The 22,911-nt window shown below is 62.2% G+C and overlaps 4 protein-coding genes across 4 annotated transcripts; 3 read left to right on the forward strand and 1 right to left on the reverse strand.

Annotated features, from left to right (window-relative positions):
- The first annotated feature begins 348 nt into the window (after positions 1-348).
- LOC132081494 (coiled-coil domain-containing protein 157-like) lies at positions 349-600 on the forward strand. Its single transcript, XM_059485265.1, has one exon. It carries the CDS (start codon positions 349-351, stop codon positions 598-600), a length of 252 nt encoding a protein of 83 aa, XP_059341248.1.
- A 3,014-nt stretch (positions 601-3,614) lies between these two features.
- Positions 3,615-8,337, forward strand: LOC132081493 (coiled-coil domain-containing protein 157-like). Its single transcript, XM_059485264.1, is given in 9 exon segments — positions 3,615-3,685; positions 3,687-4,528; positions 4,833-4,910; positions 5,644-5,867; positions 5,937-6,104; positions 7,086-7,254; positions 7,585-7,724; positions 7,984-8,045; positions 8,119-8,337. Coding segments are annotated over 9 exon segments (1,956 nt in total). The 3' UTR covers positions 8,321-8,337.
- A 936-nt stretch (positions 8,338-9,273) lies between these two features.
- On the reverse strand, positions 9,274-13,463 carry RNF215 (ring finger protein 215). Its single transcript, XM_059485310.1, has 10 exons — positions 13,176-13,463; positions 12,247-12,378; positions 11,914-11,985; positions 11,757-11,842; positions 11,074-11,128; positions 10,672-10,776; positions 10,296-10,412; positions 10,081-10,218; positions 9,579-9,681; positions 9,274-9,463 (listed from the first exon to the last, which is right to left on the reverse strand). The coding sequence occupies exons 1-10, from the start codon at positions 13,461-13,463 to the stop codon at positions 9,441-9,443; spliced, it is 1,119 nt and encodes a 372-aa protein (XP_059341293.1). The 3' UTR covers positions 9,274-9,440.
- A 4,045-nt stretch (positions 13,464-17,508) lies between these two features.
- On the forward strand, positions 17,509-22,666 carry SEC14L2 (SEC14 like lipid binding 2). Its single transcript, XM_059485122.1, has 12 exons — positions 17,509-17,580; positions 19,625-19,700; positions 19,785-19,828; positions 19,980-20,039; positions 20,140-20,328; positions 21,079-21,174; positions 21,330-21,390; positions 21,465-21,548; positions 21,672-21,778; positions 21,853-21,992; positions 22,083-22,252; positions 22,340-22,666. Exons 1-12 carry the CDS (start codon positions 17,527-17,529, stop codon positions 22,468-22,470), a joined length of 1,212 nt encoding a protein of 403 aa, XP_059341105.1. The 5' UTR covers positions 17,509-17,526; the 3' UTR covers positions 22,471-22,666.
- The last annotated feature ends 245 nt before the right edge of the window (positions 22,667-22,911 follow it).

The following is a 22,911-nucleotide window of genomic DNA, read 5'->3' on the forward strand; positions in this document are numbered from 1 at the left end:
CCGGAAGTGACGCGGCGCCGGCGGGAAGTGGGCGGGCACAGGGCGTGAGCCGGCTGTGGGATGTACCATTAGAGTCCGGCGAGGGGGGAGGGAGGGCAGCAAAGCACGAATGCACCACTGCGGCGCGAGGGGGCGCGGTTGTCATGGCGACAGGCTGGGACGCCGAGGCCTAGCACAGTCCCGGCCCCGCGGTTGCGGCTGATTGCTCCGGTCGGCCCGGTTCCCTCCGGTTCCCCAGCACTCCTGGAGGCCGCCGGGCCCAGGGGTTACTCCAGCAGCCTGTCCCGGTAGGGCGTTCCCTGCACGCCGGGCTCGGTGGCCCCGCTGTTCCCGGGCCCGGCCCGCACCATGGCGCACCTGCTGGGCCACCGCGGCTGCATGGAGAGCCTGCGGGCCGACCTGCGCGACCTGCAGGCCGCCATCGCCGACGTGTGCTCGCGGGCCGGCGCCGTGCGCTTCCCCTCGTGGAAATTCCCCGACAAGGTGTCCTGCGAGCTGGACATCGCCGTGCTGCTGCAGCGCTACCGGCACAGCGACAGCGAGCCCGAGTTCAGCCAGCACGCACACGTGGTGCTGCTGGAGCTGCTCATTGACAGGTGAGAAGGGCAGCTGTGTGTCTGACCTGCCGAGTTATTGGTACAGGGCTTGCAAGGGTTGCAGGATGAAGAGAGAGACGAGAATGTTGACCTCATGTTCAGAAGGCTTGATTTATTATTTTATGATATATCTTACATGAAGACTATACTAAAAGGAATAGAGAGAAAAGTTCTCAGAATGCCGGCAAGCTAAGAATAGAAAAGGAATCAATAACAAAGTTCTGTATCCGGGCAGAAAGCAAGAACAACCCTGCCGTGAGTGGTCAGTAAATCCAAACATTCACAGAAGACCATCCACAGCAGCAGATAACCATTGTTTACATTTGTTGCTGAGGCCACAGCTTCTCAGAAAGGGGAAACATCCTAAAGAAAGGATTTTTCACAAAAGATGTCTGTGACAAGTTATCCCAGTCCTGGAGGAGCTTTTGGGCGCCTCAGCACAGGGAGAACTCAAAGGTGTTAATTAGAGAGCATCCAAATGAGGGCTGAGGGTGAGAGCACCTGATGTGTTCAGCTGGAACAGAGAACACTGAGGTCAGAGCTCAGTGGGGCTGCAGCTCCTCCAGGGTACAGCTCTGATCTCTGTGACCAGAAATGGGATTCAAAGAGTGGCTGGAGCTGTGCCAGGGAGATTAAGCTGGATATCAGGAAAAGGTTCTTCCCCCAGAGGGTGCTCAGGCACTGAACAGGTTCCCCAGGGAATAATCAGCTGGGTTGGAAAAGACCTTGGAGATCATCAAGTGCAATCTGTGACATAACAGCACCTTATGAATTAACCCATGGCACCAAGTGCCACATCATGGCCCCGAGGCTGCCAGAGCTCCAGGAGCCTTTGGCCAATGCTCTCAGGCACAAGGTTGGATTGTTGGGGTGTCTGTGCAGGGCCAGGAGTTGGACTGGGTGATCCCTGGGTCCCTTCCAGCTCGGGATATCCCCTGGTTTTATGAAATCTTTTGGATGCTTTGTTCCCCGTGTATTTCCATAATGAGCAGTACCAGCACCACGGCCTCACGGCCTGCCGAGCTTTAAAACCCAACTGCTTTCCCTGCTTAGAGCTCCCAGCACAAACTAGCCACAAAGAAGCAGAGCCAGAGGTGGAGCAGATGGGACAGGCTGGTTAAACTGCCTCCCAAAACCTTGGAAACACTGGGACACAGCTGCATCGACAGCCCGGGGAGGCCAAAGCCCCTTTACAGTCTGAAATAAATACAGCTCTGGTTTGAAAGATGAGCCATTCCCACTGAGCTGTTGGGCCTAAAGTCAGGATTTACAGCAGCACAGGTACCCCAAATCTTTGGGGGGAGCTTAATCACAGCCTCTCAGAAGTGGCTGCTCCACACAGTGATCCACACCTGGGCAGTTCCAGGAGCACCAATGGCACCCTCCTGCATCCTGCTGCTGCAAATCCTGACTTTAGGCCCAACAGCTCAGTGGGAATGGCTCATCTTTCAAACCAGAGCTGTATTTATTTCAGACTGTAAAGGGGCTTTGGCCTCCCCGGGCTGTCGATGCAGCTGTGTCCCAGTGTTTCCAAGGTTTTGGGAGGCAGTTTAACCAGCCTGTCCCATCTGCTCCACCTCTGGCTCTGCTTCTTTGTGCTGGGAGCTCTAAGCAGGGAAAGGAGTTGAGTTTTAAAGCTCAGCAGGGCATGAGGCCCTGGTGCTGGCACAATGGAAATACATGGGTGTCTTGGTTTGGAAAGCCAGGAGTCTGCTAAGGAAGGCAGGAGCCTCTCCTGAAATGGAGAATGTAAACCCTCCCCACCCCTCTGAATTGCTATGAATTTTAAGGGGCTCTCAGGCAAAAATATGGGAGCAGGAAATAACAGTTCTTTAATAGGGAAGGAAAAAAGAAAAGGATAAAATAAACAATGCAGTACAGTAGAACAACAGTGACAGAGTCAGAACCCAACCTGACACCCTGTGGGTCAGGGTGTTGGTGGCAGTGCCATTGGAATTGTGGCTCAGCCCTCCTGCAGTGTCAGGGGTGGTTCTGCTGGAGCAGGGATCCTGTAGAGAAGGATGTATTCTTCCTCTGAAGATCCAGTGGAAGGAGAGGCAGCTGCTGTTCCTCTGGGGAATCCAGTGCAGAAGCCGTGCTGGTGTCTCAGAACCTCTGGATTATATCTGGGTAGGAATGCTTGGCTCCTCCCTCTGGGCTCACATCTCCCAATGGGATGCTGTAGTTCTTACCAGCCATGAAGGGACATTCAATAGCTGTTATCAGCAATGTCCCCTCCCAGGGAGGTGTGAATGTGGTCACTCAGAGAGAGATAAGGCAAACTGCCCACTTGACAAAGGTAATCTGCCATACAGATGGGAATGGAAAACATCTTGCGTTGCAATCTTCAACAATGGGGAACAAAGCATCCCAAAGACTCCATAAACCCTGAGCTGGGAGGGACGCAGGGACCATCACTCTGTCTGGGTGACGGGAGGGGTCCCAGCCGGCATTCCCACCGTGTTTCCCCTTTTCCCAGGCTGCTGCTGCTGCTGCAGAGCTTCACGGGCTACACCGAGGCGCTGCTGAGCGGGCGGGCGGTGCCGGCGCCGCGGGGCCCGGGACCCGGCATGTCCGCGGGGCTCACGGCCAGGACCTTCTGGAGCTCCATGCTGAAACTCGGCGCCCTCTGCCAGCAGCTCCGCGACCAGGTGGGACATCTGGGTGGGACTTCTGGGGACTTCCCATGAGCTGAGTCACTCCCCTCCCCTCCACGGGTTTGGATCCTGGTGCTTCTCGCCATGCCAGATGAGCCAGATGTGCGTGCAGCCTCTGAGTGCTGCCCCTGTGTCACACATCTGTCCGCTCCCAGCCCGAGTCTCTTCCCTCCACTGCATCCCTCCTGCTCCAGGACCTCGGGATGAGTGAGCTGGGCTGCCTCCAGAGCTTGGGAAATGAATATTCTCCCACTGCCAAAATGCTGCAGCTCTGCTGGTCCCACTGTGGATCTGAGCTGCCTCAAGACAGTGAAATAAGTGGTGGTAAAAACAACCTGTCTGGCATTTTATTTTCCCCAGAATGATCTTTCTCATGGAAAAGCCTCACAACAATCCAGGAGGGCAAATCCAGGGGTGGGACAGAAGGGATGGTGGGGAGCTGGGGAGGAGGTTTTGCTGCTGAGGTTTCCCCGTGGTTGCTGTCCCTTGGCTGCACTGCTGTCCCATCTCCACACCTGATTTAGGCTTTTATGGGTCATTTCCACTCTGATCCAGGCTCTGGTTTTGTTCCGTGCTCTCTCCCTCGGGAGAAGGGTTGCAGGTGGGGGATCCCCACACAGCAATCCACTCCACCCTCTGCTCCCCAGGTTGGGAAATGTCAGCAGGAGCACCTGAAAAGCATCTTGCCAGAAGTTCTGGACTCAGGAACTGCCTCAGAGGATGCCCAGCCCAGTTCTGTGTGCCCAGATCCCAGTGCCCAGCCCAGGGCTGGCCCCAGCCCGGCTCTGAGCACCCGCAGTGTCCCCACACAGACCCCGGGGTCACCCCTGGGCTCCTGTGACAGCTGCTCCAGCGCCCAGGCCAGCCTCCACGAGGTGGGCAGAGCCATCACCAGCATCTGCCAGAGCCAGAACATCCCTTCAGCTCTCAGCAAGTTCCAGGAGGTGCTGGAGGACGGCACAGGGAGAAGGAACCTCTCTGCAGCAGACATGAGCTACTGGGCCTCGGAGCAGAGCAAGGACCTGTCCCGCATCAACAAACACCTCCAGGGGCTGCTGCAGCAGCTCAACCCCGTGAGGGCTGAGCTGGAGCAGATGGGCAAGCAGAAGGACAAGCTGCAGAAACAGGTTGAGGACTTTTCCAGGAAGCTGCAGGCAGAGAAGAACATCCAAGCAGAGCAGCAGAAGGCAGCTGAGCAGAGCCTGAAAGCCAAGGAAAAGGAGCACTCCAAGGCTGTGGCCAGGCTGGAGGAGGAAAAGGATGAGCTCAGGAGAGGTACAGAGCTGTTCCCAGCTGTTCCCAGCATCCCCTCTGTCCTGGGCTGACACCCTCCCAGGCCCAGGGGCATTTGCAAGAAGAAGAACAGAGTCCATGGGCAAATTCTGGCCCCATCACCATAAGCAGGGCTTCTTGTAGGTGCTGGGGGATTTTCCCTGCTGTGAGCCCAGTCCTGGGCAGTGGGAGCTGGTTGTGTGTGTCCTGTCACTGGATGAAAACTCTTTGGTGTGGCTGCTTGCTGCCCCTTGGTTGGGTTGTTTTTGAGGAACTGATTAATGAGAAGGTTTTTGTGCTGGTTTAGAAGCTGCTCTGCTGGAGGAGCAACTCTCAGCCCTGAAGGAGGAGCTGGCAGCAAAGGAGGTGGCTGTGCAGGAGCTGGGTAAGGGGCTCACCCAGGGCTCACCCAGAGCTCACACACCCTCTCCCCCTGGCCTCACAAGTGTGTCACAGCCCTGCAGCCCCCAGCACCCCCAGACTGGGCTGTGGAGCTGTGGGGATGGGCAGAGGATGGGCCTCCTTCACAGCAGCACCCCAGCATCACCCAGTGCCAGAGGGGGCTGATGCTGGGGGAGGTTTGGGGGGCTCACAGGTTCCTGTCAGACCTGCCTCCCTTTGCCAGGGCCTGTGCAGGGCATGGGGTGCCCCTGAGCCACAGAATTGTGGACTGGTTTGGATGGGCAGGGATGTTAAAGCCCATCCAGTGCCACCCCTGCCCTGGCAGGGACACCTCCCACTGTCCCAGGCTGCTCCCAGCCCCACTGTCCAGCCTGGCCTTGGGCACTGCCAGGGATCCAGGGGCAGCCACAGCTGCTCTGGGCACCCTGTGCCAGGGCCTGCCCACCCTGCCAGGGAACAATTCCTAATTCCCAATATCCCATCCAGCCCTGCCCTCTGGCAGTGGGAGCCATTCCCTGTGTCCTGTCCCTCCATCCCTTGTCCCCAGTCCCTCTCCAGCTCTCCTGAAGCCCCTCTAGGCACTGGAAAGGGTTCTTAAATTCTCTCTGGAGCCTTCTCTTCTCCAGGCTGAGCACACCCATCCCTCCCATCACCTCCATGCTCCTCCAGCCTCTCTCCCCTGCCCAGCCTGGGCCATAGTGGCTGTGTCTCCCCAGAGCTCTCCAAGACCACCTTGCTGGAGGAGGTGAGCACCACAAGGGTGGCCAAGAGCCAGGTGCTGGAGCTGGAGGAGAAGGTGCAGGTGCTCACAGGCCAGAGGGACAGCCTGCAGCAGGAGCTCAGTGCCACCAGGGTGCAGCTGGAGCAGGAGCTGAGTGCCAGCAGGGTGCAGCTGGAGAAGGAGAAGGTCCATGTGGAGAGCCTGCTCCGGCACGAGGAGGTACAGGCAGAGCCTGGCAGGGCTGTGGGGATGGGGGCACAGCCCCACACGGGCTCACCCCCAGCACAGTCCCTGCAGGCCAAGCAGAGCACCCTGCTGCAGCAGCTGGACAGCCTGGACAGGGAGCTGGAGGAGATGCAGGCCAGCCTGGGAGAGGCCGAGGAGGACAAGGCCCGGCTGGCAGAGCAGCTGGAGCAGAGCCAGCAGCAGAGTGGGAAACAGCTCCAGGAACAGCAGGTGAGTGCTGGTGCCCAGGCGTGGGACACAGCCTGTGTAGCCATGGTATTTTCTGAAAAATCCTTTCCTTAAGATTTTGCCTCCTGAGAAGCTGAGAGGCCTCAGGAAAAAAATGTAAACAATGGTTATCTGCTGCTGTGGAATGCAACAGGTGCATCTGTGATTGGGCTCATGTGCTTGTTTGTAATTAATGGCCAATCACAATCAGCTGGCTCAGACTCTCTGCCCGAGCCACAAACTTTTTATCATTCCTTCTTTTTCTATTCTTAGCTAGCCTTCTGATGAAATCCTTTCTTCTATTCTTTTAGTATAGATTATATAATATGCATAATATAATATAATATAATATAATATAATATAATATAATATAATATAATATAATATAATATAATATAATATAATATAATATAATATAATATAAATTATGTTATGTTATATTTTTTTAATGTAATATATATCATGAAATAATAAGTCAAGCCTTCTGAAACATGGAATCAGATCCTCATCTCCTCCCTCATCCTCAGACCCCTGTGAACACTGTCACAAGCCTGTGCCACAGGGCTGCCACAGGCACACACTGCCCTGCCCACACCCACAGCCAGAGCTGTCCCAGGAGGGGCACTCTGGGACCCAGGGTGGCATTGCCACATGGCCACATCCCTGGGGAAGAGGCCTCTCCCTCCACCCTGTGCCTGACAAGGCTCTGGTTGAGTCAGGGCAGAGGAGAGCAGCAGGAAGGGACATCTTGAGGTGTTTCCACATCTGCAGTGTTCTGTTCTTGGACACCCGGACATGCTCCACACTTTGTGGTTGGTGCTCCTGCTCCCAGCACACACAGGGATCTCACAGCTAGAACCCTGCACGTTGCCCATTTCCAACTGCCATGGGACATCCTCGTCATCAGGGAAGGGTGGGAGCCTTCCATGAGGGGCTGGGTCCTCACTCTTGCAAACTTCATCTCCTCCCTGCTGTGCCATGCAGGAGCTGCTGGACACGCTGCAGCAGGAGAAGCAATCCCTGGAGCAATCCATCCTGGAGCTGCAGGCCAACACATCCCAGCTGCAGGAGCAGGCACAGGAGCTGAGGGAGCGGGAAAGGCTCCTGGTGTTCTTCCCTGATCTCCACACGCCCACTGAGATGCAGTTTGAGAGTAAGGGAGCAGATGGGTTTGTGCCTTGGGGTCTCCAGAGCTCCCAGGGGATCCTGCTGGCCCCAGACACTCCCACTGACACCCACGAAGGGCTCAGACCCTGTGTGAAGCTGTGACCATCCCAATGTGCCTCTGTGCATCCCACATCAAGGCCAGGACATTGAGCAGGGCCAGGACATGGCAGAGCTTCCCTTGCCCACAGGCTTGAGGTTCCTGCTGCCACCTCCCAGGCTGTGCCACTGCTCCGTGCCCAGGGTAGGCAGGAGGGGTGCCCACACCTCTGAGCAGACAGGCAGCAGCAGGCTGGGCTCTGTTGGATTTTGTCTGCAGGCAGTGGGAACTTAACAGAGGACATGAAGAATCAGCTCCAGGCCAACAAGATCAGGATTGAGGTGCTGGAGAGGGAGAACACGCAGCTGGAGGCTCTGCTGGCCAAGGTGAAGGCAGCAGCCGAGCAGGGCGTGCTCAAGGTGAGCTGGGTGTCCCAAAACCATCCCTGGCCCCCAGACATCCTTTGGGGACCCTGGGAGGGCCAAGCCCAAGCCCCTTATGCTGCTGGGAGGTTTCTCTGGCTTAACTGCTGTTGCCTGAGGTGCCCGGGGCTGGTTCCAGCTCCTTTCCATCATTGTGGCCATTGTGCCACCAGCTGTGGTGGCCAAGGTCCCTTGGATCTTGTGACTGGAGCTGAAGCTGGTGGGGGGAAATTTCACCTTCTCTTCCTTTCCCCAGCTCATCCCACAGGCCCAGCTGGGGTCCCAGCTCCTCAGGGCAGCCAGCAGGCAGGACAGTGGGTGAGTAGGAGCCAGAGGAAGGGGCTGTGGCGGGTTCCTGCCCTTCCTCCCCTGTAACTGCTCCCCCCTGCAGGCGGCTCAGCAGCGGGAGCAGCGGGGACAGCCCGGGGCTGCCAGGATGCATGGACAAGGGCTGGCACAGAGCTGCCAGCAGCCAGCACTCCAACAAACTCCGGGCAGAGCCCTCCCCCCAGGCCAAACCCTGCCTGTCGCTCCCAGTGCGCCGCCTGGGGCTCAGCCTGCCCTCGCTGCACACCGGGGCTCACCGCAAATAAACACGGATCACTCTGCATTTCCTGACACAGAAACTTCCACCAGCAGCACCTGCCCTGCCCACGGGACCTCGTTACTGGGTCTTGGTGCCTCAGGAAGGGAAAGCTGGGCTCTGCCTGCTTCCTGGGGGAGCTGCTCCAGGGACGTTGCTGGGCACTGGATCAGTCACCCTTGGCTACGCTGCTGCCGGAGTCCCCAGGAGAGCCCTGAGCTGATGCCAGGGCACAGTTTGTGCTAGCTCCTGCCAGGAACCATTCCCAAAGGGGCCTGGGATGTGGCCATACTTGGAAGAGGAAAGCAGAGCTGGCGTGGGATGAGAGGAGTCCAAACCACCCTCAGCCCACCAATACAGCCACAGCCTGGGAAAGTAATTCTCCCTCTATGAGCCCCGAGGGGCTGGGAACCACCAAGCCACTGGCACAGGCTGGCCCTGACCTCTGAGCTGCTTCCCCAGCACTATGAGCCCCATGCAAGCCCCACAAAACCACACAGGCAGCCCTTGCTCCATGTTTAATAGGGATGGACACGTGCCACGTTGCAGCCATGGGGCAGGACCCAGGCAGGGCCCATGGTGTGTCCCCAGTGACCGTGCTGGCTCTGCAGCTGGCTCGTGCCATCCTTTCTAATAAGTTATTATTATAAATAAAGCATCCAACCCCTCCCCTCCCACGGTGAGGCCGTGAGTCACCCACAGCCCTGCCAGCCCCAGCCCTGGCAGAGCTGTCACCCACCTCCCAGAGGGGCTGGCACTGCAGCCAGGCTCTGCCTACCCTGCCACGGCCACCAGCAAATAGACAAAAACCCAAGACTTAGAAAAAATGCTGTGAGCAGGGCAAGAGCACAGCAGGACCAGGGCTCTCCCTGCCCCAGCTCCCACCCCATTACACCCATGGGTGCCCCAAATCTTCCCTCCCCAACACTGCCCATCTGGACCCCCCACCCCACTACTCACACCCAGCAGGAGAGCCCAAAGTCCTTCCCTCTCCGAAGTCTGGGCACTGTGATGGGCACAGCCACACCAACCCTGCTGTGGCAGCAAGTGCCTCTCACTGGGCACCCCCTGCCCCCTCCCTGTCCCTGCAGCAGCCGTGGGTCTGTCCCTGGAGTGTGTCCTTGGGCCAGCTAGCTGTCCGTGCAGCAGTTCCCTGCAAGGGAGGACAGACAGACAGCCTTGGCACAGGGAGCCTGGCAGGCTCCAGGTGCTCCCCAGGCTGTGCCCAGGGTCGGGGGGGCTCAGCTGAGTGCCAGGGCGGTTCTCACCCAGGATGTTGCGCTTGCAGAGAGGGCAGGTCTGCTGCAGCAGGAGCCAGGGATCCACACAGTCCCGGTGGAACTCGTGGGAGCAGGGCAGCACCCGCAGCCACTGCCAGCAGGGGAGGGAGGGCACGTGTGAGCACAGCTGGGTGGTGGGACACAGCCCTGCCCCTGCCAGGGACACAGCCCAGCCCCTGCCAGGGACAGAGCCCACACCCTGCCAGGGACACAGCCCAGCCCCTGCCAGGGACAGAGCCCAGCCCCTGCCAGGGACAGAGCCCAGCCCCTGCCAGGGATAGAGCCCACACCCTGCCAGGGACAGAGCCCAGCCCTTGCCAGGGACAGAGCCCACACCCTGCCAGGGATAGAGCCCAGACCCTGCCAGGGATAGAGCCCAGACCCTGCCAGAGACACCCCAACCCTGCCAGGGACACAGCCCAGCCCCTGCCAGGGACACCCCAGCCCCAGCAGTGACCAAGGCTCGGCGCAGGGTGGGCTCCAGTCCCACCTGGCTCTTGTGGAACTGGTCCAGGCACACGGCACAGCTGTCGATCTCACAGGCGCGGCTCCGGGGCGGCTTCCCAGGGTGGTAGCGCCGCGTTTTCAGCGCCAGCAGCCGCCGCCGGATGTGCTGCTTCAGGTCCAGCTGCAGGGGGAGCTGAGGGTCAGAGCCCACCCAAACCCCGGGCACGGCACACAGCACAGACATTGCCACATTCCCACCTCGGCATCCCGCTCCGACAGCTCCTGCCGCGACTGTCGCTGGGCCTGCACCATGACGCCGGTGCAGAGCAGCAGGGCGATCAGCAGGATGGTGTTCCACAGCTGCTGCAGGTACTTCTGTGGGGACAGCGCTGTGGGCACGGGAGCCAAAGCTCCCAGCCCTGCTCCCGGGCCTGCTCCCAGCCCCATTGCCAGCCCCACTCCCAGCCCCACTCCTGGCCCTGCTCCCAGCCCCACTCCCAGCCCTGCTCCCAGCCCCATTCCCAGCCCCACTCCTGGCCCTGCTCCCAGCCCCACTCCCAGCCTGGCTCCCGGCCCTATTCCCAGCCCCACTCCCTGCCTCATTCCTGGCCCCTCTGGAGCCCCAGTTCCATACCTGGACCTGCGAGCTGCTCTCCCCAGGGCAGATCACCCCCTGCCACTCTCCATAGAGGCCCCCTCGGGACAGGCCACAGGTGGACCAGAGTGTGAGGGTGACTCCCTGCAAGGCAGGACACGGCATTGCTGATGGCCACAGCAGCGTCCAGCAGTGTGAGCCCGGAAGGAGAAACACTGCTGCTGCCAGCTGCCCTGTTCCCATGGGCTCCCTTCCCTTCCCTTCCCTTCCCTTCCCTTCCCTTCCCTTCCCTTCCCTTCCCTTCCCTTCCCTTCCCTTCCCTTCCCTTCCCTTCCCTTCCCTGTGCAGCTGCTCCCCATGGATTGGAGAAGTCTGGCTGGGCACAGTCATGCCCTGCTCTCCCACTGGCAGAATGAGGAAGAGGAGGACAGACAAACATACCAGGTTCTCCAGCAGCACTGCCTGGTACGTGATCTTGGCCGTGGCCCGGAGCCCACTGTGAGCAAAGAGCAAAGTGTCAATTCCATGGACACAGCAGGATTTGGGCACAGCTCCCCCGTGCCAGGGAGCACCCCCTCCCCACAGGGATGGGCAGTGACCGAGGGGGACCAGAGGAACATGCAGGGGAGGTGACAGCAAGACCCTTCCTCCCCAGCTGTGGCCAGTGACCCTGCACAGGGCTCTTCCCCCCAGCCACGTGTGACACCGTGGCAGCAATTCCAATGTCCCACATGTCAGGAGGACAGACAGGGTCCCACTGCTGCTGGTGGTGAGAACAAACACCCACAGATGTTGTGGGGATGGTGGTGCCATGACAAGAACCAGCCAATCTGGATAATTTCTACTGAGTCCTAAAGCTCTTGGCTGAGGCCACTTGCCAGCCACCACATGGGGACCCATGGAAGGGCTCCAGCCCTGGGGAAGGGCTGGATCTGACCCAGATCTCCCCCAGAAACACATCTCAGCCCCAGCGGAGCCTTGGCATGGCTCAACCGCACCCCAGCAAACGTGATGGGCTGAGTGAGAGGCCCCAGGGTGGAGGGCAGCCTGCTGGGGGACAAAGCAAGGATAAGGACAAGGCAGGGAGCAGGCAGGGGCCAGGCAGGCTCCAGCCCAGGCCGTACCGCAGCAGCGCTCCCAGCAGCCTGGTGACATTGTCGGAGGACTGGATGACGATGACGGGCTTGGCCAGCAGCTGGGACACGTCCAGCTGCAGCGGGAGGGAAGGCAGCGGTCAGCGGTCAGCAGAGCCCGCCCGGCCCCGCCCTGGCACTGCCCTACCTCACGGATGGCGTTCTGGTTCAGCGCCAGGATCAGCAGGGCAGAGGCTCCCAGCACCAGGGCTCGCTTCATCTGCAGGGACAGCGGGGACACGATCAGGGGACAGCGGGGCTGTGTCCCCAACAAGCTCCTGTCCTGCTGCAGGAAGCACCCAGCACATCTCTGCCATGGTGAAGGGTCACAAGGGACCCAAGAGGGGTCAGAAGCCGTCACCAAGCACAGACCAGGAGCCCCCAGATCAGGCCAGGAGACAGCCCAGGTGACACCCCTGTGGGTTTGTGACCTGCAAACACCACGGCAGCCCTCAGGGGACAGGGTCACACAGAGGGTCACCTTGGTGACAACGGCGGTGGTGAAGGACTCCTCCTTGGCACCCCGGGGGCCCTCGGCCGGCTCCTCGGTGCCCACGGGCACCACCCCGATCCAGCCATCAGCAGCGCTCAGCTCCGGCTCCACGTCACCCACCTGGGGACACGGCAAGGACAGGGAGAGCTGGGATGGACCCCAAGGCTCAGGGGACCCCCAAAGCACCCCCATGCCCCAGGGGTCCTGGGGACCCGGGCACAGTGTGGGGACAGGGACAGCAGGGGGGTAACACAGGGAAAACAGCCTGGCCTGCAGTGCCTCTGTGCTCCTGCGGGCACCTCCCCCCTGCTGCTGGCACACCCGAGCCGTGGCTGCCTGCCCTGGTCAGTCCCCAGTGTCCCTGGCGTCCCCATCAACCCCCCAGTGCCTCCCAGTGCCCTTCAGCTCCCACTCCTCCTCTGCCTCATTGCTTTCCCAGTGCCCGAGGATCCATTCCAGCACCCACCAGCCAAGAGTGACCCCTCGCTCCCACTGACCGCTGCCCTGCCACTGCCCCCTGGTCTCCCAATGTCTCCGAGCTGCCACCGCCTCCCCCTCATCACCGCCACGCAGCACCCACCGCTTCCCCTCATCACCGGCACCCAGCACCCACAGCTTCCCCTCATCACCGCCACCCAGCACCCTCCGCCTCCTCTCATCACCGCCACGCAGCACCCACCGCTGCCCCCTCATCACCGGCACCCAGCACCCACAGCTTCCCCTCATCACCGCCACCCAGAACCCAAGTCCCCAGCCCCACACCCAGAATCCCCTCAGTGTCTCCCGGTGCCCCCAGCCCCCACCGTTCCCCTGCCCCCCAGTATCTCTCAGCGCCCTCCGGTTCCCACTTCTCCCCTCCCAGTCCCTGGCCGGTGCCAGCCGCACCCCAGCCCCGCTCGCCGTCTCCCCGCGCTCACCAGCACCAGGCGGCCTCGGATCTCCATCTCCTCCCGCTCCCCCCGCGGGCCGCCCCGGCCCGGCCCGGCCCGGCCGCCCCCCGCTCCCAGCACGGCCCCGCGCAGCGTGTACGAGCCGCCGGGCACCGCGCCCGCGCTGCCGGCCCCGCCGCCGGCCCCGTCCCCGTCCGGCCCCGCCGCCCCGGGCCCCGACACGGCCACCTCGACCCGCGCGGGGGTGGCGGGCCCCGAGCCGGCCCGGCCGAGCGCCAGCAGCGGGGCGAGCAGCGCCGCCCGCACCGCCGCCATGGCTGCGCGCCCCGCGCCCCGCAGCGCCCCCTGCCGGCGGGGAGGACCCGCCGCGACACACACCGCCCGCAGGGGGAGCCCGAGAACCCCGAGCGGGACCGGGAGCGGGACAGGGATCGGGACAAGGACGGGGACAAGGATCGGGATCGGGACAAGTACAGGGACAGGGACCGGGACAAAGACAGGGATCGGGATGGAAACCAGGACAGGGATCAGGACAAGGACAGGGATCAGGACAAGGACAGAGATCGGGATGGAAACCAGGACAGGGATCAGGACAAGGACAGCGATTGGGACAAGGACAGGGACTGGGACAAGGACAGGGATTGAGACAAGGACAAGGACAGAGATCGGGATGGGGACCAGGACCGGGACCAGGATCGGGATCAGGATAGGGCAGGGATGGGGACAAGGACAGGGATAGGAATCAAGACAAGGACAGGGACTGGGACAAGGACAAGGATCAGGATGGGGACCGGGACCAGGACAGGGACTGGGACAAGGGCTGGGATGGGGACAGGGACAGGGATTGGGACAAGGATAGGGACAGGGATCAGGACAAGGACGGGGACAGGGATCAGGATGGGGACCGGGACAGGGATCAGGACAAGGACCAGGACAGGGATCAGGACAGGGACTGGGACAGGAATCAGGATGGGAACCAGGACAGGGATCGGGACAAGGACAGGAACAGGGATTGGGGTGGGGACAGGGATCGGGATGGGGACTGGGACAGGGACAAGGACAAGGACAGGGACAGGGGTTGGGACAGTGATTGGGACAAGGACAGGGACCAGGACTGGGATGGGACCAGGACAAGGGCCGGGATAAGGACAGACACATGGATCAGGGTGGAAATCAGGACAGGGATAGGGTCTGGGGGGATGGAGATGGGGCTGGGGATGCAGACCAGGATGAGGACAGAGAGCAGGAGAGGTGCAGTGACAGGGAGCAGGGACCAAGACTGAGACCGTGACAAGGACTATGCCCAAGCTGGACACTTGGCAGAGCAGGGACAAAAAAGGTGATGGGGACAGAGACCAGGATGGGAACCAGGAAGAGGACAGGGACCAGGAGAGGGACAGGGACAGGGAATTGGGACCAGGATTGAGATCTAAACACAGAAAAGGGGTGAGACTGGGATGGGAACCAGCACTGGGACAGGGAAGGGGCAGGGATAAGGACAAGGATGAGACCAGGATGGGAACAGAAACAGGAACCAGCTGGAAAACAGGAACAAGGAGAGGCACTGGAAGAACAACAGGAAGTTGGATCAGCACAGGGAAAAGGCCAGGACCAGGACTGGGATGGGAACAATGAGAGGGACCAGGAGGAGGATGGGAAACAGGAGCAGGGACTGGGAGTGGGAGCAAGACAAGGACGAGCACTGGGATGGGAACGGGAACAGGCGGCAGCAGCAGGACAGGGACAGGGATGGACTCAGGGACCAGGAAACCAACTGGCACCAGGAGAGTGACAGGGACAGGAACAGGCACGGGGACACAGATATCCACATGCCCATGCGTGGATACAGGGACACATGGGGACACAGGGACACGTGTGCTCTGGGGGAACAGGGACATGGGCAGCGACAGCCATGGCACAGGCAGGGACGCGGGCACCCCTGGGTGACATGGACACACACCAACACCCGAGTGCCCAAAACACAACAGCCCCCTGCACCGGACATCCCCCAGAACCCCCAGCCTGGGGGGCACCCGGCAGCCTCCAGTGCCACATCCTGACCCTGGGTGCCCCATCCTGACCCTGGGTGCCCCATCCTGACCATGGGGTGCCCCATCCTGACCCCCACCTGCCCCATCCTGACCATGGGGTGCCCCATCCTGACCCTGGGGTACCCCATCCTGACCCTGGGTGCCCCATCCTGACCATGGGGTGCCCCATCCTGACCCTCGGGTGCCCCATCCTGACCCTGGGTGCCCCATCCTGACCATGGGGTGCCCCATCCTGACCCCCACCTGCCCCATCCTGACTCCTGGGTGCCCCATCCTGACCCCTGGGTACCATATCCTGACCCCTGGGTGCCCCATCTGACCCCTGGGTGCCCCATCCTCACCCCTGGGTGCCCCATCCTGACCCTGGGGTGCCCCATCTGACCCCTGGGTGCCCCATCCCGGCCCTGCTGTGGCCACGTGTGCCCAGCCCATGTGCCTCCGGGGGATTTGCTGGCTGGATTAGCTGTGGCATGGGCCCAGGCTGACCTGCTTTTGGCAGGGGCCACGCCAGGAACGGGGCTCAGGGCTGTGGGACCCGGGTTCCCGTGGCTGCAGGGTGCCATGGGATGGGTCTGGGTGTGTCCCCGTGTCCCTCGTGTCCCCATCCAGGTTGAAGTGCGGGGGTGTAATCACAGGGTGGGCACGTCCCTCCTCCCAGCCCGAGCCGGTTTAACCACACGGTGAAACCCCGATTGCAGCGGGTCTGGCTGTGCCATAAACAACAGCCAGGAGCACGGCTGGCTCGGGAGCAGCCCGGAGTGTGGGGACACTGTGGGTTTGTGGGGGGAACACCAAAATGGCGCCTGGGGTGGCTCCTGCCAGAGCTGCCCCACGGAGGGGACATAGAGGGGTGTGAATGCTCTGTGGAGCATCTATGGGTTTGTGGGATATGTGTGGCTTCCTGGGCATCTGCAGCTCCAGGGGACATTTATGGGTCACAGAACATGCATGGCGCCATGGGACATCTATGGGTCCCTATTCCAAGGGACACACATGACTCCATGGCACATAAATGGCTCCTTGGGACATGCACAGATGGGACACAGGTGGCTCTGTGAGACACCCACAGCCCTCAGGGACGTGGTTTCATGGGATGTTTCCATGGGTTATCCATGGACATGTATAACTTCACAGGACACCCATGGGACATCCACAGCTTCATGGGACAAATAGGGTTGAATAGGGTTCCATGGGACATGCAGAGCTCTCTGGGACAACCATGTGTCCATGGGGCACACGGGGCTCTGCGGGATATCCATGGGACACACACAGCCCCATGGGCATCCTGCTCCTGATCCCCATCTTCCAATCACTGAGCCCTCCATCTGTCCCTGTCCCCACCTCCCATCCCTGTCCCTGTCCCTTCTCCCCGGCAGCCTGCCCCAGTCCCTGCCCCACTTTAGATCCCTGTTTCCACCTCCCATCCCTGTCACTGCCCTCATTGCTGTCCCCTCTCCCTGACACCTGGCCCGTGTCACCATCTCCCTCCATACCCCAATGTCCTCCCACACCCCCTCCACCCCACTGTGTCCCCCAAACTCTCACAGAGCCCCCACCCTTCTGCACACTCCATAACCCCCAGAGCCCCCTACACTCATCTCACCCTTGCCCCCCCAAATCCCTATGTTCCACATGCCCCCAAGGCCCCCTGTGCCCCCCTTTGCCCATTCCCCATATTCCCCATGCACTCCTACCCCACATGTCCCCTACAGTCCCCAAGTCCCTCCTACCCTCAAGGTATGCCCCCATACTCCCCACACCCCCTAAGCCTCCTCATGCCCCCATATCCCCCATAAACCCCAAACCCTCCCAACTCCTCCATACCCCCCCATATCACTTATAGCCCCCACACTCCCCTATAGTCCCCAAGCTCCCCTGTGCCTCCTCATACCCCTATAGCCCCCATATCCTACAGCCTTCCATGTCCCACATGCTCCCCATACCCCCATGCCCCTCCATGCCCCCATGCCCCAATACCCCCCCATTACCCCCATACCCCTCCATGCCCCCCATAACCCCCCATGTCCCCATACCCCTCCATAACCTCCATGCCCCATAACCCCTCAAGTTTCCCACAGCCCCCTACAGTCCCCAAGCCCCTCTGAGTCCCCATATCCCCCCTGCCTCCATCACCCCCCGCACCCCAATCCCCGACCCCGGGCGGCGGCGGGCGCTGACCGGGCGGGCAGGGGTCGGGCAGGGTCCAAGGCCACGGGGGTGGGCGGGGGGCGGGCCGGGCCGGACCGGGCGGGCCGGGGGGCGGTCCCGGGGAGGTGCTCGGAGCCTCCCCGGCCGCCGGGGCCGGGCAGAGCCGCCCGCAGCGCACCATGAGCGGCCGCGTCGGGGACCTGAGCCCGCAGCAGGCGGAGGTGCTGGCCCAGGTGAGCTGGGACGGAGCGGCCGGGGAGCTGCGGGGGGAGCGGGAGCGGGAGCGGGAGCGGGACCGGGACCGGGGCCGGGCTGTCCTCCCCGATGTGCGCCCGCATCCGCCGCGGGACCGGCATCACCCCCACCCCGCAGCCCAAACCCACGGGCAGCACTTCTGCTCCCGGCCCGGGGGGCTCCGCAGCCCCCCAGAGCACCCCAAACCCACCGGCATCACCCCCGCTCCCGGCCCCGGGGGCTCCCACCGCCTCGTGCAGCCCCCACATCCCCGGCTCCAAACTCGCGGCATCACCCCCGCTCCGGCCTCCGTGGGGCTCCGCACCCCAAACCCCCCGGCTTCACCCCGATTCCCGGCCCCGGACACGTCCCATCGCCTTCAGCCTCCACCCCGCCCCTAAATCCGGCGCCGGGAGGCTCCCGCTGCCTCCATCCCTCAGCCCGGACCCCAAACACGCGGGCCGAGCCCCGCTGTGGCACTGCCCACAGGGCCGGACCGTCCTGGGTGGGTCCTGGCGGTCCCGCTGGCTGCACCATCCCTCTGGCGGGCCCCCATCCCTTTCCCATCCTCCCTGGGGCTCGGGGACCTCCTGTCTCACTGCGGGCCCTTGGGACGGTGCCCCTCTGCCACCTCCGTGCCACCCTGCAGCCCAGTCCCAAGGCTGAGGCCCCGAGGTGCTGCCCACCAGGGAAGGACCATCCCGGCTGTGCCACCAGCCTGGGCTCCGCCGAGCCCCGTTTTCTTCTTCCACCCTTCCCATGGGACCGGAAAACTTCCTGCCCTCACCGCCGGGATTGCAGGCCCGGGGACACCCAGGGCCGCTGATTGTCACCCACCACGGCCACCCCTGCCAGGCGCTGGGGTTTGGGTGCCAGCTGTTATCGGGGTTCAGTGCACCGAGAGGGCACCCCCGTGTCTTTATCTTATCGCTGCCTTTCAGCCCCAGCCAAATTCCACTGGCGGGCGATGACCCCGCCGGTGCCAGCACGGGGGGCAGGGGCAGGCGTGGGGCACGGTGCCCAAACCGTGCCCGGTGCCAGCCGTGCCCTGGGCGAGTGACGGAGGCGAGCGGCCGAACCCGTTCGTCCACCACCACCGGCTTTGTCCCAGGGTGAAGGAGCTAATCCCGGGTTTAATTACCCCTAAATTCAGCGGGAGATAAGCTAATCAGGCTCATTAAGGGGAGGGCCTCGGCTGGTACCGAGATTTGAGCTGTGGCCTGGTTGGGGTGAGCGGGGCCACATGGACAGGAGACCCTGGGTCCCCCAAACCTCCCAATGCTGCACCCCAAAACCCTCCTGCCTGTGCTGGGGAGCTGTGACCCACTGGGGGTCACAAACAGCAGGGGACAGTGTGACCAGCTCCATCCCAAAGGATGCCACTGGTGGGGACTGGTCTGCTTGGTCCCTCCGTGAGGGGACCCCAAATCTCCCAGTCCTGCACCCCAACACCCTCCTGCTTGTGTCACGGGGCTGTGACCCATTGGAGTGTCACTGAGACGGGGACATGTGGCAATCTGCTGGTGACTGCCTTCATCCCAGGGATGCCATTGGCAGGGCCTGGTCTGCCTGGTGCCTGCAGGGCCCCCTCTGAGGGGCCCCAGCTTCCTCAGCCCCCCAGTCCTGCACCCTGGCACCCTCCTGCCTGTGCCAGGGGGGCTGTGGCCCACTGGGGTGTCACTGGGCAGGGGTACACACAGTGACAGCCTCCATCCGTCCCAAAGGACACCCCTGGGGGGACTGCTTCACCCAGTCCCTGTGAGACACCTTGGGAGGAGCAGGGTGGTGACAGCCCACACACTTTATGCAAGGGCTTGGGGACACCCAGAGCATGGCAGCTGGGCTGGGGACAGTCCCCTGCCAGGTGACCGCTGATCCTGGCTGCATGTGGGGCAGGGAGGGGCACAGGGTGGCCATCTCCCCTGGCAATGTCCCAGTCCTGGCTGGCATGATTTTTGGGGGGCACAAGGAAGGGACAAACCTCCAGCCTTGAGGTTTTTGGGGAGGATCAGGGTTCACCAACTGTCCCTCTTGTCTCCGCAGTTCCGGGAGAAGGTGCAGGACGTGCTGCCCTCCCTGCCCTCCCAGGACGACTATTTCCTGCTGAAATGGCTCCGAGGTAACCCCAGAGTGTGGCAGTGCTGGCGGGGGGAGCCCCCGTGGGGCTGGCGGGGTCTGAGCTCTCTGCTCTGCTCTCTTGCAGCGCGCTCCTTCGACCTGGCCAAGGCAGAGGCCATGCTCCGCAAGGTGAGAGGGGCACGCTGCTTTTGGGGCACCCCACTGTGCTGGGGCAGACCTGGTGTGAGACCCCACACCCTGGGCCACAGGGGCACCACCCCAGCCCATGGGGTTCACCCCGTCCCAAATCTCACCCTGGTCCGCTCTGCCCCCGCTGCAGCACGTCGAACTCCGCAAGCACATGGACGCCGACAACATCCTCGCCTGGGAGCCACCTGAGGTGAGTGTCCCTGGGCTCCCGGGGGTGCCCTGGAGGGGACTGTCCCTCTGAGTCCCCTGGGGTGTGTGTGAGGTGCCCTGAGCCCCCTGTACCCCCGCAGGTGATTCGGAAGTACATGTCGGGCGGGCTGTGCGGCTACGACCGCGAGGGCAGCCCGGTGCGCTACGAGATCATCGGGCCGCTGGACGGCAAGGGGCTGCTCTTCTCTGCCTCCAAGCAGGACCTGATCAAAAACAAGTTCCGGGACTGTGAACTGCTCCGGCTGGCCTGTGAACAGCAGAGTGAAAAGGTGGGAACCTGCCCACACTCTGCTGGCCCCAACAGCTCCTTGTGTCCACATCTGGTCTGCCCCTACCAGTCATCATCTTCCCCAGCCCTACAGGTCCCTGTCCTGTCCATTTCCCTCTGTCCGTGTCCCTGCCAGCCCCATAAGTCCATGCCCATCCCCAACACTCAATGTCCTCCCCAGCCCCATATATCCATCTCTGGTCCATTCTTACCAGACAATGTCCTTGACAGCCCTATATATCTTACAGGTCCCTGTCCTGTTCATTTCCCTCGGTCCGTGTCCATTCCCACAACTCAAAGTCCTCCCCAGCCCATCCCCGGTTCATTCCTACCAGACAATGCCCTTGACAACCCTATAAATCTTATAGGTCCACGTCCTGTCCATCTCTGCTCCATCTCTCCCAGCCAATGTCCTCACTCACCAGCCCGACAGGTCCATGTCCAATTCACCTCCCTCAGCCCCACAAGTCCATGTCCTGTCCACCCCACCATGGACCATGTCCCTGCCAATCCCATATGTCCATCTCTAGTTCACACTCCCACCCCACCACTCTGCATCCTGCCCATCCCCACCAGTCCATGTCCCTGCTGTCCCTCAGCCCAGGTCCCTGTCCCAGCTCCCATGGTGCCCCTTCTCCCCACACCAACACTTAGGAGGAGGCTCTGGCTGGTGTGACCAGCCTGTTGGGGCCACCCCATCCCTGAACCTCCCCATGGGTCCTGCCTGATCCCCCCCATCCTCCTGTCCCAGCTGGGCAAGAAGATTGAGATGGTGATGATGGTGTACGACTGTGAGGGCCTGGGCCTGAAGCACCTCTGGAAGCCAGCTGTGGACACGTACGGGGAGGTGAGGGCTCCTGCCCACCCCCCTTCCCATGGACCGCCGGGGCTGGTCCCTGGATGATGCAGGAGCGGGTCCCTGCAGTGCCCTGCACTCCCCAGAGCTCTGGCTGGGTCCTGCTGGGTGCATGGCATGGGTGACCTGAGCTTCCCCATCTGCAGATCCTGTCCATGTTCGAGGAGAATTACCCCGAGTCTCTCAAGCGCCTCTTTATTGTGAAGGGTGAGTTTGGCCCCGGGGTCCCGCTGCCCTTACCCAGGTGCTGACGCCCCCCTGACACCCCCCTCTGCCCCCAGCCCCCAAGCTCTTCCCCGTGGCCTACAACCTGGTCAAGCACTTCCTGAGCGAGGACACGCGCAAGAAGGTCGTGGTGTTGGGATGTGAGTGCTGACCCTCCCCAGCATGTCCCAAATGGAGGGACTGCATTCCCCCTCTGCTATCACCCCACCCAGGGGGGATACTCCAACCTGCAGCCCCCCCAACCCCGCTGTCCTCCCCCCCAGCCAACTGGAAGGAGGTCCTGCAGAAGTACATCGACCCCGCGCAGATCCCGGTGGAGTACGGGGGGACGCTGACAGACCCTGACGGGGACCCCAAGTGCTCCAGCAAGGTAGGAGTAGCTCCTGTGGGATTCTTTAGGGGTGCTGGGCAGTTCCCCCACCCCACATCCTCCATCCCTTCCAGATAAACTACGGGGGGGACGTGCCCCAGCATTACTACGTGCGGGACCAGCTGGCACAGAAGTACGAGCACTCGGTCGTGGTCAACCGGGGCTCGTCCCACCAGGTCGAGTACGAGATCCTCTTCCCCGGCTGCGTGCTGAGGTGAGGGCAGCTCTGCGCCGCGGGGAGCGGGTGGGTGACAGCCCCGTGTCCCCAGCTCGCCGCAGCACTGCCTCTGTGCCCTCCCTGCAGATGGCAGTTCCGCTCCGAGGGCGCCGACATCGGCTTCGGCGTGTACCTGAAGACCAAGGTCGGGGAGCGGCAGCGTGCGGGCGACATGACCGAGGTGCTCCCCAACCAGCGCTACAACGCACACATGGTGCCCGAGGACGGCTCCCTCACCTGCTCCACGCCCGGCATTTGTGAGTGCCGAGCCCTCCCCGGGCCGCTGCGGGACCCCCGTGTCCCTGACCTCACTGTGTCCCTGACACCCCTGTGTCCCCCCGCAGATGTCCTGCGCTTCGACAACACCTACAGCTTCCTCCACTCCAAGAAGGTGAGCTACAGCGTGGAGGTGCTGCTGCCCGACACCGCCTCGGCCCAGCAGATCCAGGGGGAGTCCCCGAACCACAGCCCCTGAGCGCCCCGGGCTGCACCGCGCCCCAGGACGGCCCCGCGGGAAGATGGAGCCGGGGCTGAGCCCCGGGGCTGCCGGACTGAGGCGGTGCCGAGCGGGGCCGGGCGCCCGCAGCTCCCCCAAACTCTGTGCCTTATGTGGGTGCCGCACCCACCGCTGCTGCTGCTGCCTGGGCTGGGGAGTAAAGGGATGGACTGAGCGGGGTCTGCTCCCTTTGTGGCTGCCCCTGCTGCCCGCCGCAACCCTGCAGCCAGCCCCACAACTGCCTCCAAAATGCCCCCTCAGTCTCACACCTGCTCCCCCCAGTCCCTTGACTGTGCACCCAGACCCAGAACCGCCTCCAGTACCACAACCACCCCAACCCAGCTGCCCTCAGTCCTACAACTGCCCTCAGTCCCACAAATGCCCCTCAGCCTCACAATTGCCCCTCCAAACCCGTAACTG

This window comes from Ammospiza nelsoni, chromosome 18 (assembly GCF_027579445.1).
Source record: "Ammospiza nelsoni isolate bAmmNel1 chromosome 18, bAmmNel1.pri, whole genome shotgun sequence".
In the NCBI taxonomy this organism is placed as follows: Eukaryota; Metazoa; Chordata; class Aves; order Passeriformes; family Passerellidae; genus Ammospiza; species Ammospiza nelsoni.

Excerpts from the sequence above, each read along its gene's own strand:
- LOC132081494 (XM_059485265.1), top strand. The coding sequence starts at position 349 with ATGGCGCACCTGCTGGGCCACCGCGGCTGCATGGAGAGCCTGCGGGCC.
- SEC14L2 (XM_059485122.1), top strand. The coding sequence starts at position 17,527 with ATGAGCGGCCGCGTCGGGGACCTGAGCCCGCAGCAGGCGGAGGTGCTG. Across the intron at positions 17,581-19,624 it reads AGGCGGAGGTGCTGGCCCAG|TTCCGGGAGAAGGTGCAGGA; the intron begins GTGAGCTGGGAC and ends TTGTCTCCGCAG. Across the intron at positions 22,253-22,339 it reads CTGCTCCACGCCCGGCATTT|ATGTCCTGCGCTTCGACAAC; the intron begins GTGAGTGCCGAG and ends GTCCCCCCGCAG.
- RNF215 (XM_059485310.1), bottom strand. The coding sequence starts at position 13,463 with ATGGCGGCGGTGCGGGCGGCGCTGCTCGCCCCGCTGCTGGCGCTCGGC. Across the intron at positions 11,843-11,913 it reads ACCAGAACGCCATCCGTGAG|CTGGACGTGTCCCAGCTGCT; the intron begins GTAGGGCAGTGC and ends CTCCCGCTGCAG. Across the intron at positions 10,219-10,295 it reads TGTCGGAGCGGGATGCCGAG|CTGGACCTGAAGCAGCACAT; the intron begins GTGGGAATGTGG and ends CTCCCCCTGCAG.